The following is a 16,536-nucleotide window of genomic DNA, read 5'->3' as shown; positions in this document are numbered from 1 at the left end:
CTGTTGTTTCTACTGCCCTGATGTCACAGAATTACTTCCCTTATGGATCTGTGACATCAGTGAGTCAAATAAAGACCTTAAAAACTCGTAAATAAATCTCAAAAAGCTCAACACAGAAGTGGTATCACAAAACATATAAAAATGGTCTTACAATTAAGAAACTAACCATGGTCATTTCTATATTAAACAATTTAATGATAAGACAAATGGAAGTACCATCTCTCAACCAAATTATGAAAGCATTTACAAACCATCAGGGAGCAGTGATAATTAATGTTTTACTAGAGTCAAAGGGGTAATGTCCCCGGCTTCTATTCTATATGATAATGGGGGGTTTATTTGGGAATGTGGAGGGGAAGAAAGCATCATTAGCTCTTAAAGTTAATTTTTACATTCTAAGTATCTAGAGTCACGTAGTGTTTTAAAGGTCTACAATCATGGTGAAAATTATATCCTTGTGTTTATATAGTGAATAAAATACACTTGCTGTATGACATAGAATGAGTTTGAAATGATTAAGAAATATATACTTCTTTCAAAACTCCAAGTCGGCCAGCAAGAGGCCGGGACTGGAATTATGCTGCACTTTGCAGGTCTGGCAAGGCCAAGTGCAGGTGTTCCACTGACCACCAAAGAGGGATAAAGCAGGATGCCAGAAACAAGCACAGATTGCAAACCAGATTTTAATTGCAATTGGAAATGCAGGTCCTTCTGTTCTTTCTTTTTATCTCTCTCTCTCTCTCTCTCTCTCCCTTTTATTAATTAATTTATTTTTGGAACTAGGGATTGAACTCAGGGATTGAACTGAGCTAAATCCATAGTCCTTTTTCATTTTGTGACAGGGTCTTATTAAATTGCAGAGGCTGGCCTAAAATTGCCATCCTCCTGTCTCAGCCTCCTGTGTTGCTGGGATTACAGGTGGTATGTGCCATGATGCCTGGGAGTACAGGTAATTTCTGTACTTGCCACTTGCTATCTATTACTTTTTGTCTTGATTCAAGGAAATTTAATGGCCCCAAGCTAAGGAAAGATACAAAATCATTCTGAAGCTGACTCAGGAGGTAGAGAGGCAAGGTGGATTGGTTTGAAGGACTCATTCTCAGGGCATAGTTAAGTTTGCAAGTAACCCATTTTCAAATCTGCTATGAAACTGCACTATGTTGAGGCTTTGGAGGTGCAACAAACACTGCCAGACTATCATGAGGAGAGGTGGCAGTGGCTCTGCTTGCAGTCAGCTGGGGGGCGCTCTGGGCATAAAGCCAAACAAGATTTTAATTTTGTTATAAAAAGTATACCATAATAAGTTCATAGGTGAATGTTTGCTTAAAGTTTACTTCTTAAATATTGCAACTTTAACTCTGAAAACTGATTTCTCTTTTAAGTTCAGATTTTTGAAATGAAGATTAAGTTGTAAAGGTAAGCATGAGAGAATGAGTATACAGCTAGAATGGTTATATTAAAAAGACAATGTCCTGTGTTGGCAAGGATACGAGAAACTGGAACGCTCATGTGTTGCTGGTATATATGCAAAACACTGCAGTCTTTTAATAAATAGCTCGGCAGTTCCTAAAACTGTTGAAATTAGCATGGGACCCAGCAATTCCACTTCTAGATAGGTAAACAAGAGAAAATGAAAATATATGTCCACACAAAAATGTGGACCTAAACATTCATAGCAATATTAACTATAATGGCCAAAAAGTACAAAACAATTCCAATGATAAGTGCATAAATAAAATATGACATATTTAATACAATAGAATATTAGGCCATAAAAATGAAGGTAGCACTTACACATGTACATTGTGGATGAACCTTGAATAATTATGTTAAGTGAAAAGATCAGTTGGAAAAGACCCCTTATGTGCTGAGGATGTAAATCAGTGGCACAGTGCTTGCCTAGCATGCATGAAGCCTTGGATTTGATACTTAGCAACACACACACACACACACACACACACACAAAAAAAAACACACACACACACACACACACACACACACAAAACCATGATAAAAAGGACCATCTACTGTATGATCTACTCATATGAAATATTCAGAATGGGCAAATTCATAGAGACTAAAAGTAGATTAGAGGTTGCCAAGGGCTGGGGGGAAATGGGAAGTGAGCTCATTACAGGGTTTCTTTTGGGATAATGAAAATATCCTAAGATCGATTGTAATAACAACTGAATTGCATACTAAAAACAGTAAACTATGTGTTTTAAATGGGTGAAGCATGTGATGTGTGAATTATATTTCAATAAAATTGTTTTGAAAATGAATGAGCAAATAAAGAAAATACTGACAAAATAAGGAGCCTAGAAATCCCTTCCCTTTTGTTTTAACAATTCATACTACTATGTAGTGATAAAAATGCTAGAAATGTATACAAATGGCTGTTTTACATATAAAGTTCCACAAACCTGTGGAATAAAACCAACCAAAAGAAATAGCGATCTTGCAAGGTACAGTTGGCCCTCTCTGGGTTTTACACCCATAGGTTCAACCAGATGCAGACTGAAAATTTCAGGAAAAACAATGGTATCCTTACTGAAAATGTACAGACTTTTCTTTCCTCATTATTATTTACATTGCATTAACTTAGAGGTGATTTAAAGCATAGGAGAGGATGTACATAGGTTCTATGAATCATTTTATATAAGGGACTTGAGCATCCAAGAATTTTGGTAACTGAGGGGAGTCAGATGACTGTCCTGGAACCAAGTCCCCTCAAACAACAAGGGATAACTGTACAAACTTTCCACATCACTTTAAAGCAGTAGTTCTCAAAATGGGGTGAGCAAGCCATGGGCAGGGGCACCTAGCAGAGAGAACTAATTTCTTGACAGGACATTCTCCCCTATGGGGATGACTGTTCCACATTCCTTAGGTGGATGAGAGGAGAAAAACTGAGAACCAGTATTCTGGCTGTATTTCTAAAAACATCACCATAGCTACTACTTGATTTGACTACTACCAAAATAAACTTTGGAAAGGCAGCCTCAGGTGTTCTATGTGCAGTGACACATGCAATACAGCGTGCAAATCAGCAATGGCAGCGAAGCCCGGCCCAGAGCAGTGGCCGCCTTCTTTGGGAGAACTTGCTTCCCAAGGATCGACTGGACCCACCGTAAAATCAAGGGGGAGGCATGCTACTCGCATACACAGGGATCCATTCTATCATTTAAAATGACATCGACACAAATGTCAACAATATTGTCTCCTGTGTTCCACAGAGGATTCTGAAAACCTAAATCTGTATGTCACTGATTTATCAGCGCTCTTAAGTACAGATTAAGAGGCCATTCAGCATGTACCTCTGAAGCACAAAGAAAAGCTGGTTTCTGGTCTGGATTGTCCCTCTTTAACTGGCAAAGAAGGCTTTAAATATCCTGTAGGATAATGATTATTTCACTAATCCTTCCAATTTATATCACTGGCCTGAACAAGTTAAAAGGAGCAAGAGAACAACACAGGCCTTCATAGGTCTAGTACAGCTTCAGTGTCTGACGATTTCTTAAGAATTTTAAGAAAGGTATCTGAAAACCTCAGTATCTCTGACAGTTCCCTTAGGTATGTATGAGCATTTCCTTATATCAATAGATCATTTCTACAACTCAACAGTTTTGTTTCTCACTTTATATTAGCTTCATATTATCATGCTTATGGAAGACAGAAAACCAAAACCATTCCCATGTTAGGGAAAAGATTACATCCAAGGCCAGATGTTCCACTCTATCTAAGGATCTGGCTTGGTTCTGCCTTCCTCTCCTCCCAGGAAACAGGAAATGGAGGTTCTGCTTTGGTTCACAGTTTGTTCAATGTCAGGTTCTGTGGAGCTAAAGGGCAGGCAAGGCATCTGACAATTAGGAAGAATAACATTCCTCCACTAATTGCCCAGCACAAAGAAAATTCTAAGTGATTTTGTGTATTAAATATGATGATGTTTTAAGGTTAAAATTCATATAGGCAGAACTATTCAATGCCACAAAACTTTAACAGATTAGAAATTTATTGACCCCAAAGGTACAACTTTTAAAGTTGCTACCCCCAAATCAAAATTTAATGTGTGGCACAAAAGTTAAGTTTCCATGTGTTTCAGAAGTATTAGATAATACCAGCTATATATGCTAGATGAAACCATAAATTTATAGGTTTCATAAACACACAGTTCAATGTCATGATAAAGGGGCAAATAAATATTAAAATTAACCTGGAAAACAAATGTAAAGCAAAATGGCATGCGTCTTCTCATGAAATAAGGCTCTAAGCAATACGCTTTTCAAAATTAGGTGCTTTTTAAAATAATAGATTCAGAACTAAGGATGGTATTTATTTCTAGTCGAGACTCAATCTAAAGACAAATTAGTGCAAACACTTAAGACTAAGAAGCAGAAAGAAAAGCACTTGCCTGGTGTTTCACTGGTTTAGGCGAGTCCTGCTGTTCATTACAAACAGATAAGCAAATGTTAGCGAGTCTGGGTCTTTCCCTAGCAGGAGCCACATCCAAAGCACCAAACCAGCGTGCAAGCTTAGGACTATGGAGGCCGTTTAGCTGGCATTCTCTCAGGCTGCATCAATTACCATTCCTGCACCTCTACAAAGATTAAGGATATCTGGTATTTATATTCTACATTTCTATCTTTTCTAGCATTGATTCTTCCCATGTATCTCCCCTCCCCTCACATAACCTTTGGCAGCAGCATCAGGCTACTCTGCAAGTTCACAGACTACTAAAAATATTTGAGGACTTTTTTTTTTATGAAAAATAAGAAATCTTCATAAGCACTGCTCATCAATTTTTTATCACTCTTACCAAATCTGCAAGAAATTAGGCTTCAAGTCACAGCCATAATTCCTGTTTGCCCTATAAGGAAACCTATTTCATGGCAATTTCCTTGAATCCTGCCTGGCTCCTCTTGAGTAGGGGAAAAATAAAGGTTGCTGGATAGAGGGTGACAAGGGAGCTGTCAATCAAAGCAGTGCATAGAGTACAAGTGTTTCCTTGGTTTCACTTCTAGAATTTTAAAAGAAGAAAACTAAGGTTTACAAAGCAACAACAAAGTCAACACTTACAGGAATATTATGGTCCTTTCTTCCCTTATGTGAAGAAGCAACATGAGCAAGGTACTGAATGACTTTCTTAGTATTCTCTGTCTTTCCGGCACCCGATTCACCCCTGAAAGAAATATTAACATCAGCTGTTTTAAAGAAAGTTTGATCATGCATTCCAAAATTATAACTGCTATAATTGATCTGAATCAGAACAAGAACTAGTAAAAAATAAGAGAAAAAAGCAGGAAACAAACAAAAAACCCATTGGCAGTAGTTAGAAAATTATTTTTAAAAAAAGATTAAATAAAACCAAATAAATATTCCTTGGTAGGTGCCAGTAAGACAACACAGGAAAATGTCCATTACTCTTTTTTTGGCTGCTAGGGGTGGCGGCTTCCACAAGAGAAGTAAAATTTAAGTTTATTAGCATCCATGAAAAAAATTTCCACACCAGAAATATCTAGTACTGCAAACAGAAATTCTAAAAGAATAAAATTATGAGATTTAATTTGAAGGAGCTCACAGGAACTTTGGGATGACCACTGGTTACTGATGTTCATCTTCAAAGCCCCCAAAAGCCTACTTGAATCATCCTTTGAACTGGATAAGAACAATTCTCTCCTCTGCACCAACGTCCCACTTGGCATGACCTTCTTAAGACCTTCCCACTGGATGCTGGTCATGCACACCAGGCTCTCTGCTCCCAAGGACTGTGGTCTCACAAGTTAATATTTGTGTTTGCTTCTTTTTACTTCCACATAACCATACAAAATGTTAGCACAAAGGCCATATGTAATTCATATATAATTGGTTGTCAAAATGAGGGAAAAAATTTTGTCGTGAATGGGGACAAATGCCATCACTTTATGAGATTCATATTTACAAATAAAGTTGTCACCACTTTAAAAATTCATTTTTTTTTTTTTAATATCTACACAGAACTAAGCTTGAAAATTCAGAAGGTGCTGTGGGCACTAAGAGATACCTGAATTATGGCTTCTCTGCTCAAACACTTAAGTTTCCCAAGAAATGATCACAGCAAACCTATCTTCATAATCAATGAAAGTCTCAATTTAGATTATAATACAAATTTTAATATCTAAACTAAGTTTTCTTAAAAAAATCCAGAAACTCAAAAATGTTATATGCAAAAAATGTTATAATGCTAGCAAAAAAATCTAAGCATTTCCTCTTCTGCTTGAAAATCTAATGTTTCTAACAAATCCTGGCACCATTCTTGGTACTGTACTTAGAATTGCAAAATTTGAACTACACAACTTGGTTAGGGTGTAGCTCAGTGGTAAAGTGGTTGCCTGGTATGCAAGGGGCCCTGGGCTTGATTCCCAGCACAACAAAACAAGTAAACTACAACTGCCCACTAATTAGATTTTTCAGTGGACTTACTGGTTGTAACATCTTCCTGACTCTCTGAACCTAGACTACCTCAGTCTCAACCACAGGGAGGCCTGGGAAAAGTGATCCTACTGACCAGTTTTATAGTCATGAGCAAGGAAACAATCTTCTCTGGGCCTCAGTATTCCAATCTGTAATATGTAGATAAATTCAATCCTTACTAGTTCCAAGACTGGATGATTTTAGGTTTAACCCACTTACTGGTTTATAAGAATATTTTGGGGCTGGGGATATAGCTCAGTTGGTAGAGTGTTTGCCTTGCAAGCATAAGGCCCTGAGTTCAATCCCCAGCACTGAAAAAAAAAAAAAAAAAAAATCTCATATATTAACCTTACTGATCACCTCTACTGTTGTATTACAAATAGTTCCCCCTTGTTTCTCCACCTAGAAATTTTCTGAATCTCAGGTACTCCAATCTAGGGTTTTAAAGTTTCTGCCCACCATTGATACTTAAAAAAAATCTTTCAGCAATCTGATAAAAACAAGGTTGGAGGTAAGAATCTAATCTAATTTTTCCTCAAATAATTTGGCCCATATCCCAATACCGATGGTTGATGAAGACATTCATTCTCCAGTGATGAGATGCTATCTTCATCTCATATACTTATTTCTTACACGTAATGGCCCACTCAAGGCCAGTACTATAATGCAGGAGGTAGGAAATTTAATTGGCCAGAGCACTGTTCTTCTTTGAAAGAAGTAGTCTGAGGTTTGTTTTTAAGATAAACCTCAAATAACTTTGTTCTGCTATCCCTGACCCATCTCCCGGGCCCACAAAGAGAAAACAATAGGTGGAATTTCATGTTAAATGGCATCGGCATACATATTGTTTTTAGGGAAAATTACGTCTTCTCATCAATCTTTCTGGTAAGCTTTTCTATCTTCCTTAGTTCAAAGTAAGCAAGGCCCTTGTTTGCCTTATTGATCTTTGATATCATAGTACCTAGCTTAGCAGGTGCTTGATATATACTTCTGATTGAATGAATAGGCTTTACTCGCTTCTTCCTAGTCTTTTTTTACAGTTTTTGTTCCTGTCATTAATGTCCTTTTATCAGCAATATATATGCTACCTGCTTACCACTGGTACATAGGTAAGGTAATGATTTTCTTCCATTCATTTAATAAGCTCATTCATTCAACCATTTGACAAATATTGACAAATTAACCTCTGTGTGCATTCTTCCAGACATTCTTCTAAGTGCTAGGGAATTGGCTGTGAAGGAAACCCATGTCCTTGTGGAGCTCAAGTTTAGAAAAGACATAAAATAAGCAAAACAAATGAGATAATTACAGGATGTGAGCAATGCTAAGAAGGAAATAAGACACTGAAAAGGAGGAAGTTGGATGTTAGAGAAGAAGGCATAGGCTCCTTCAGAAGCTGTGGTGAGGGAGACACCTCTTGCAGGAGCAAAAGCCAGCAGGTGAACAGCTGGGGAAGGAGCTTGGTGCCCTCCAGAAATGGCTGGTCAGCTGCCAAGATTTCATATAACAACCAAGGCAGAGAGTGGCAGGAGACACTGATAAAGCAGGGAGCAGGTGGATGCCATAGGCCCGGAAGGTCACAGTACACTTTAGATTTTGTTCAGGTATAATTTCTTAATAGCAGTGAGAGTGGTTTTCTGTGTTCTGATGTTAACTTTATTCAAAATATTTAGTGTTTTGATGCTAATCATGACATTGGCAGTTGGTTTCAAACAGATAATTTTGTATTATGCTAAAGAAATGAACCTCCTCTCATTTAGCCTGATGATGACTTGTCTCAAAAACAGTTATGGTTGTTACTTTTCCATTTAGTTTGTCCCTGTGGTTTCCAGCTCGTGCTGCTCATTCATTGGATAGGCTTCAGTATGTCCTCAAAGCATTTTTTCCGGGACTGTCATGCTTATGCAGCTGTACTTCAACAACTGCTCATGAACTCTGCCACATTTTTACATATTTCAGATCTAAAGTAACTCTGCTATACAGAATACTGCTTCAAGGATAGATGTGTATTCCCAAACTTCACTCTTAACCCCCAAGAGGAGAGATTATGACTCTTAAATTCTCCATCATTAATTGGGAACAACAGCTCCTAACACACAGAACTGTTGAAAAAAAAAAACCAGTCCAACCAAAATATATAATTAGCATTCAATAAACATTAGCCTTTATTGTCCACTTAAATGTTCTTACACTATACAGACAACAATTTGAATTACCACACTCTGAAGTCACTTAATGAGTCTACAGTTTGGGTATAGTGGTTAAGAATGTGGTCTATGGACTAAAACTGACCTACCTAGGCTCAAATCTTTCTACTGCTCTGTTATAGTTTGGATCTTGATTTTTCCCTAAACGACCATGTGTTGAAAGCTTGGTCACCAGCCCATGGTGGAATCTTTAGTAAATGGGATCTAGTGGAAGGAAGTCAGGTCATTTGACAAGTACCCTTCTTAAAGGAGTTAGCAGGATCCTGGTCTCTTGCAGGTGTCAAGAGATGAGCAGCTTTGCTCCATCATGTGCTCCCAGCATTAACACTCAGTATTGCCAAAAAGCCCAAAAGCAATGGAGACAAGTGACCCTGGGCTAAAAATCTCTGAAATCATAAGCCAAAATAAACCTGTCTTCCTCATAAGTTGACTTACCTCAAGCATTTGTTACAGCAATGGAAAGCTAACTAGCACAAACTCCGTAACTGTTACTTCATTTTTTTGAGATTCAGTTTTTAAATTAAAACAATCACTTCTTGGAATAGAAAATGCATGCAGTGTGTCTGACCAAAAACCTCTCAAGAAATGGCAGTGCTATGAATAGCTATGATGATGATGATAAAGACATTAACAGAAGTTTATCCCCCCAAAGATCTCTGGTTTTAATATGAAGAAAGTGGCAGAAAATATAATTTGGGGGTGTGGGGGGTGCCAGGGATTGAACCCAGAGGTGTTTAACCATGGAGCCACATCCCAACCCTTTTATATATATGTATTTTTTTATTTAGAGACAGGATCTCATTGAGTTGCTTAAGACCTTGCTAAGATGCTGAGGCTGGCTTTGAACTCATGATCCTCCAGCCTCAGGTTCTCTAGCCGCTGGGATTTCAGACATGAGCCACTGCGCCCCGCAGAAAATATAATTCTTGAGAAAAAAAAGAAAACAATGGGAAATGGCGCATCTGTCACAGATGGAAATAAACACAGTTTGAACAAAAGCAAAGGGGCAAGAGAACCAAAAAGAAAGCTCAGCAAACTTCTCTTGAAGAAAGTTAGAAGAACCCTCAGAAAGCTGAGCAACAGGCCAAAACATCAACAGCAAAGAGGGCAAAGGGAATCTGGGCCTCATTTCCACCAACAAACTAAGATGTACAATGTAGCAGTTTTAGCCTTGAAGTGGCTGATGGTTCCACTGCTGATCTATGTAGGACCAGTTAGGGGAAGAGCTGTGGGCCCATCACTCTGATCTTTTAGTTTTTAATAGCCTTCACAGAGGCCAAAGTTCGCCTAAAAACAAAACAAGAAGCCTTCTGGTTGGGGGTGCCCTGTGTCTGCTGAAGCACATTAAGGTAGAAAAGATCAGGAGTTTTTAACCTGAAGGCATTTGTGTTTTCTAGAAAGGTCTAGAGTTTTCACTGGCTCCTCAAAGGGATGTGCAATCCAAAACAAAAACATAAAGAACAACAAGCAGGGAAGCAGGGAAGCAGATCATTAATACATGGCCAATTCTGAGATCTTTATTTGAATCTCTTCTGCACCCTGATTTTCCCAATGAGAAATCCCTTCCCTTGCTTTTATTCTCTCTGGATATTTGTAATATCTAATTCATTCTAGATTCTACAATACCTTTTGCCTGAAGTTCTTGTTTCAGATAACCTCAATTTAAAAGACACCACATATACATTACCTCTCTATATATTAAATATATGTGTATATATTATACATATACAATATCAACAGATGATTTCCTATAGTTCCAAAACTCAATTCCTTTACAAAGCAGCTTACTAGGAAGGACAGAAATTTTGTGATCAAGATAGGCTTGGAATAAGCCAGGCATAGTGGCACAAGCCTGTAATCTCAGCAACTTGGGAGGCTGAGGGAGGAGGATTGCAAGTTCAGCCTCAGCAACTTAGTGAGATCCTGTCTCAAAATAAAAGAAAAAGGGCTGGGGATGTGGCTCAGTGCCTTTGCCTAGAACATTTTTTTCTAGTTTTTAAATCTTTAACTGACACAGAATTGTCCCTAGCACTTTTTAAACTTCTATTTACAAAATGATTTTCATGCTTCTTTTTCATCTCACAATAGTGTTAGACACTGCCATAGCAATCTAGTAATTCCCAAAGTTTTACAAGGATATCTAAAATAGTCAGAAAAGCAAACTGGGGTCAGTCTAGAGACACTGGCTGGCTGAATCAGGGTCACAGGGCAGGGCTGGGACAGGAAAGAACTTCAGAATTCTATCTAACCATGGGAAGTTTTTCAACTACACTATACTTTTGCCTTAGCTATTTGATCAATTCTATCAATTTGGTTACTTTAAAACTTTCAAGTTATGCAAATCCTAGCAGTAATCAACTGTTCGAAATCCAAGCTGGCTGGCCATCACCACTAAATGTAATATTTGTATATAAAAGATAAAACTTCTATACCAAAAAGTCTATTGTCACATCTTGATAGAAGGATATTATGAAGCAAAACCTGTTTTAGGATTGTTACATTACACTAAAATGTAAGAGAACCCAAATTTTCTGTAATATTTATATATGTAAATACAGTGTTCTCTAAAAAGGGAGTTTAAGAGGACAGCAATTTCCCCATCAAGGGTGATTTTTGTGATTTTTTTTTTTTTTTTTTTTTGCAGTACTGGGGATTGAACCCAGGACCTTGTGCTTACAAGGCAAACACTCTACCAACTGAGCTATCTCCCCAGCCCTGTGAATTTTAATTCTAATGTGATGGAAGGTCAACAGGAACATTATGTGCTTAACAAGATTTCACTTTGAGTTAACACTGGGTGCAAGTGTGAAAGACTTTGCTCCTTCCTGATATAGGACATCCTGAATGTCCACTCTAAATACCAAATATATGGATGCTGTAATAACAATGACTAAAAGGAGGGGACCTGCAAGTGCCAGGCTCATACACCCACCGTCTATGACCAGAGTCTGCAGAAACCAAGGCTGGCTGGGAGCAGGGAGCAGAAGAGGCCAGGTGGTAAATTAAAAGTTCTTGCTTTGGAGAAAAAGTAAATTAATAAGCACCTAAGACAAAAAACTTAAAAGACAAGCTATCAAAGTACTTTTATATTGATTTAAACAAAAAGTATGTTGCTTCTAAATGTGTTTTCTCTTTGTATTGCTGTATAAACAGGTACTTAGTATAAAATTACTAAATGCTTAAAATATCTTATAAAGTTGACTCCTTAGTTATTCTCTCACAGATAACCAAATTAGCTCAGTTGTGTACTAAATTTAAGAAGATCCCAGTTACACATTCTTGAATGGTTTATTTGGTAGATCCTCAAAAGCATCATGGTGGGCTGGGGTGAAGCCCAGAAGTAGAGCACTTGCTTACACATCCAAGACCTCGGGTTGAATTCCTAGCACAGCAAAGAAACCCCAAAACCAATCAAATGAACAAAAAACTAAGAACATATCATATTTTCTTAAATTGAGGATATAATGTTTCACATTTTCATATTTTTCATGTCACAGTCTGATTTTATAAATGTTATGAACATGAAAAGCTGTTATTAAATATATTTGTGGTATCTAAAAATTAAGAAAATATGGTGAAGATGAAAGAGGTGTAGGTATTACTGGGAGGACAGGGAAGGGAACTTTCTGGGTGTGACGGGACTGCTCCCTATATCTAGATGAGGATTTGAGTCATACAAATGATGCAGCAAAAGCATACTTAAGATGTGTGTTTTTACATAGACCACTGGTACAGAATAGAAGACACAGACAAATCCACACATCTACAGCCATCCGAAGTGCCAAAAACATACACTGAAGAAAAGACAGCAACTTTTTAATAAATAGTACTGGGGAAACTGGCTATTCATATGTAGAAGAATAAGACTAGACCCTTGTTTCTTACCCTGCACAAAAATCAACTCAAAATGGATCAAAGACCTAGAAACTAGACCAGAAACTATATAAGTCCTAGAAGAAACAGGGTCAACAACTCCAGCATACAGGCAATTTTCTCAGTAGGACCCCTAAAGCTCAGAAATAATGCCAAGAGTTAATAAATGGGACAGCATCAAATTAAAAAGCTTCTGCACAGGAAATGAAACAATTAGGAATGTGAAGAGAGAATCTACAGAATGGGAGAAAAATCTTTGCTGGCTACTCCTCTTCTGACAGAGGATTAAAATCTAGAATAAAGAACTCAAACTTTAACACCAAAAAAAAAAAAAAAAAAAAAAAAAAAAAAATCAAATAACCCAATTAATAAATAGGAAAATGAACTTAAAGACACTTCTCCAAAGAAGAAATGCAAAGAGCCAACAAATATATGGAAAAGTGTTTAGCATCATTAACAATTAGGGAAATGCAAATCAAAACTACACTGAGATTTCATCTTATACCAGGTCAGAATGGTGGCGATCAAGAATACAAACAATAATAAATGCTAGAGAGGATGTGGAGAAAAAGAAACACTGTTACACTGTTGGGACTGTAAATTAGCGTGACCATTATGGAAATCAGTATGGAAGTTCCTCAAAATACTAGGCACAGAACCACCACATAATCCAGCTATACACTCCTCAGTATTTATCCTGAAGAAATAAAATCATGATACTACCGAGATATGAGCATACTCACATTTATAGCAGCACAATTCACAACAGTCAAACTATCGAATCAGCCAAGGTGTCCATCAATGGATGAAGGGATAAAGAAAATGAAAATGTGGTATGTACACAATGGAATCCAGCACAAAGAAAAATGAAATTATATCAATTGCAGGAAAATGATGGAACTAAGAACCATTATGTCAAGCGAAATAAGTCTAACTCAGAAGGTTAAGGGTCATGTTTTCCCTCATGTGCAGAAGCTAGAGAAGAAAATGAAAAGAAAGATGGGGACAAATCTCATGAAAATCAAAGGGAGATCAATCAGTAGAGGAAAGAGACCAAAAGGTGGGAGGTGGGGAGAGAGGGGGAAAGTGCTGGGGACTGAAACTGGCTAAATTATATTGTTATATTGTGTGCATGCACGAATACATAACAACACATCCCATCAGTATGTATAATGATAATGCATCAATAAAAAAGTGAGGAAAAAAAGATGTGTGTTCTTCATTATATGTAGATTTTATTCAAAAGGTGAAAATTCTAGACCTTAGTTAATGCTATCTGTATATGCTTAAGTATTTGGGGTGAGTGCACAATTTAACTTGAAATACATTAAATGAAAGGATTAATAACTTAAGTGGTATGAAAATTACTTTCAAATGAAAATGTTTTATCAGCAGCATAGAAAGAAACATCTAAACTTAAGCTAAGACCTTAAAGCAAGTTGGCGGGGGGTGGTGTCAGCTGCCAGGGATCCCCTTCCAGGGAGTTTCCTGACTGGGACAAGTATGACCCTTAGTACCTGAAATGTGAATTCGACTGTTCATTAGCATTGAAAAGTCCCACAGACCCCTCCAAATGTCCACTGAAGCCCTGTCCACCTCCTCCCCCTTTTGTTAAGGTTAGTATATGACCAATTTCTTTCAGGCAATTTCCCCCAAAGTTCCTTATTACTATGTTAGGTGTAAACAGACTTTGTCTCTTCTCTTGTTATCTATTGATTGTCAGTTAACTTGTAGGCTCCACACCACTGGTTCTCCTCCTAGCACAAATAAGATGGAGTAACAGGAGGTAGAAAGATGAACAGATCAATAGGTAGAACACAGCAAGTAAAGTAAAAATGGTGGAATCTTGATAATGCATGTAATGGTGTTCCCTGCAAAATTCTTTCAACTTTGCTTTATGTCTGAAAATATTCATAATAAAATAATGGGAAAAGTTAGCAATTAAAATCAAAAAGAAAATGAACATGGTACTTTATACCAGCTACTCTGGTCCAAGTAAAGGTAACTTAGCTGTTAACAGATGTCTTAAATATGCCTATTAACTGATGACCAATTTCAATCTAAAATGATATTGAGCATCTAATTTCAAGTGCTCATGTGTATAACGGTCACTTTGGTAACAAAAGTAAATCAGTGCTCACTGATCATTCTGTCAGACAGCAGTCATTCCCTCCCTAGGTATTTCTTGCTTTCAGATCCCCTCAAAAATGCTCCCAAGTCACTCAACCTAGAAGAGGTGTGAGTCTTCCACCTTTTGTTGGGCTGCACTTGGTTCCATTCCAACACCCTCCTGGTGGATGGACCACAGTCAAGTCCTCCACTGTCTCGTGCTCACTTTGTAGTGTTTCCCATGCTGACCCTGGCCTTGCCCATGTGTCTGGATTAGAAAAGGGGCAGCAGCAAGTAGGACAGAGCAGAAACCAACCTTTACACACTGGAGCTTGCCCTCTTGTTGCTCTTAGAACCCTACCATCCCAAATTATTAACACATATTAATTATCTACCACCCAGGACTAGACTGCTGGAGAACAAGAGGACACAAAGATAAGCCAAGGCACCTGGCTAAAATCCAGCCACCCCCTAGCCACAGAAGTGAGCTCAGGAGTAAGTCTTAGATGCGCCAGCTGAACCTGGTCCAGATGGCAGGGCCAACGAGCTGAGCCCAACCCAAATGCTGGGAAGTCTGTGAACCATGCTAATTTTTGTTGTCGTTGGGTTTTGTTTTGCTTTGTTTTTTATAGCACTAGGGATTGAACCCAGGAGAGTTCTACCACAGAGCTACATCCCCAGTCCTTTTAAAAATTTTATTCTGAAACAGGGTCTTGCTAAGTTGCCCAGGCTGGCCTCAAACTTGCAATCCTCCTGCCTCAGCCTCCCAATTGGTTGGTCTTACAGGCACTCTGCACCTAGCAGAATCACACAGTTAACAGTAAGTTTCAGGATGGTTTATTATTTGGAAAAAGCCTATTTACATAACTCCTTGAGGCTAAACAGTGCCAGAAGAAAATCAAAGAATGAAGCAGAGGAATACTCCTCAAACCTCCTGCCCTGCCACTCCTCCACATTCGTGTTAGATACCACGCTCTCTACAGTACAGAAAGGAAACTACTAGATAAGAATATTCTTGGTTCCCAACTGCCACCCCTAATTACCAGCACTGGGACTCATGTCTTCATGAGCGTGCCCTGCCACGCTCTGCCTCTCACCATCCCCTTTGCTCACTCAGTTCTCCTTCCTTTCTGCCCCTACCCTGCCACTCCTAAAATACTGTCTCCCTCTCACCTGCATTTCATCTTGACCTCATTAAAAAGACCACCAATAACAGTCCTCTGTTGGGTTTTCACACTACTCAACTACTACTTTTCATGTTCTCCAACTGTCTGAAAGCAGTAGGTCTGTACTTGTTTTTTTGATTTCCCTTTTAAACCTCTTCACCTCCCCTCTGTTCCTCAACTGGATCTGGCTTCTTCCTCTTCCCCATCCCCCTCCTCTCAGTCCACTTCCTCACCCTCCATTCTCTACAGCACACATTTCTGCATCCCTGACTACATCTTGGGCCATCTGGTAGGTTAATCACTCCTTTCTTGAAAGGTCTACTTCCCTAGATGCTGGGTCACCTCCCCTCTTGCTTCCTCATCCCTCCATGTTGGATCATTTTGGCCTTTGAAGCTCTTCCTCCTCTGCCTGGCTCTTGAGTGTTGCTTTTCCTGGGGATTCCATATACTGCCTTCTCTCTCAGCACATTTTTTTCCTTCCTTCCTACCTACCTACCTACCAGGGATTGAACCCAGGGGCACTTAAGCACTAAATCACATCCCCAAGCCCTTTTCTAATTTTTATTTTTAGAGGCAGGTTCTTGCTAAGTTGGTCAAGGCCTTGCCAAGCTGCTGAGACTGGTTTTGAAACCTGCAATCCTCCTGCCTCAGCCTTCCAAATTTCTGGGTTTACAGGCATGTGCCACAGCGCCTAGTTTCTCAGCACATTTTTTCTAAGGTAATCACATTCA

At 38.5% G+C, this 16,536-nt stretch overlaps 1 protein-coding gene across 3 annotated transcripts in view; it reads right to left on the bottom strand.

Moving 5' to 3' along the window:
• Window positions 1–16,536, bottom strand: part of Myh10 (myosin heavy chain 10) — a 141,136-nt gene that overhangs the window by 83,224 nt on the left and 41,376 nt on the right. For all 3 annotated transcript variants that reach the window (XM_047546634.1, XM_047546635.1, XM_047546636.1), the window contains exon 5: window positions 5,077–5,179. In XM_047546634.1, coding sequence (XP_047402590.1) covers window positions 5,077–5,179 — 103 coding nt within the window. The remainder of the gene's footprint in view (window positions 1–5,076; window positions 5,180–16,536) is intronic.

Source organism: Sciurus carolinensis, chromosome 3 (genome assembly GCF_902686445.1).
Source record: "Sciurus carolinensis chromosome 3, mSciCar1.2, whole genome shotgun sequence".
Lineage (NCBI taxonomy): Eukaryota > Metazoa > Chordata > Mammalia > Rodentia > Sciuridae > Sciurus > Sciurus carolinensis.
The sequence above is the reverse complement of the archived record's forward strand: the minus strand, read 5'-3'. Positions and strand labels throughout refer to the sequence as shown.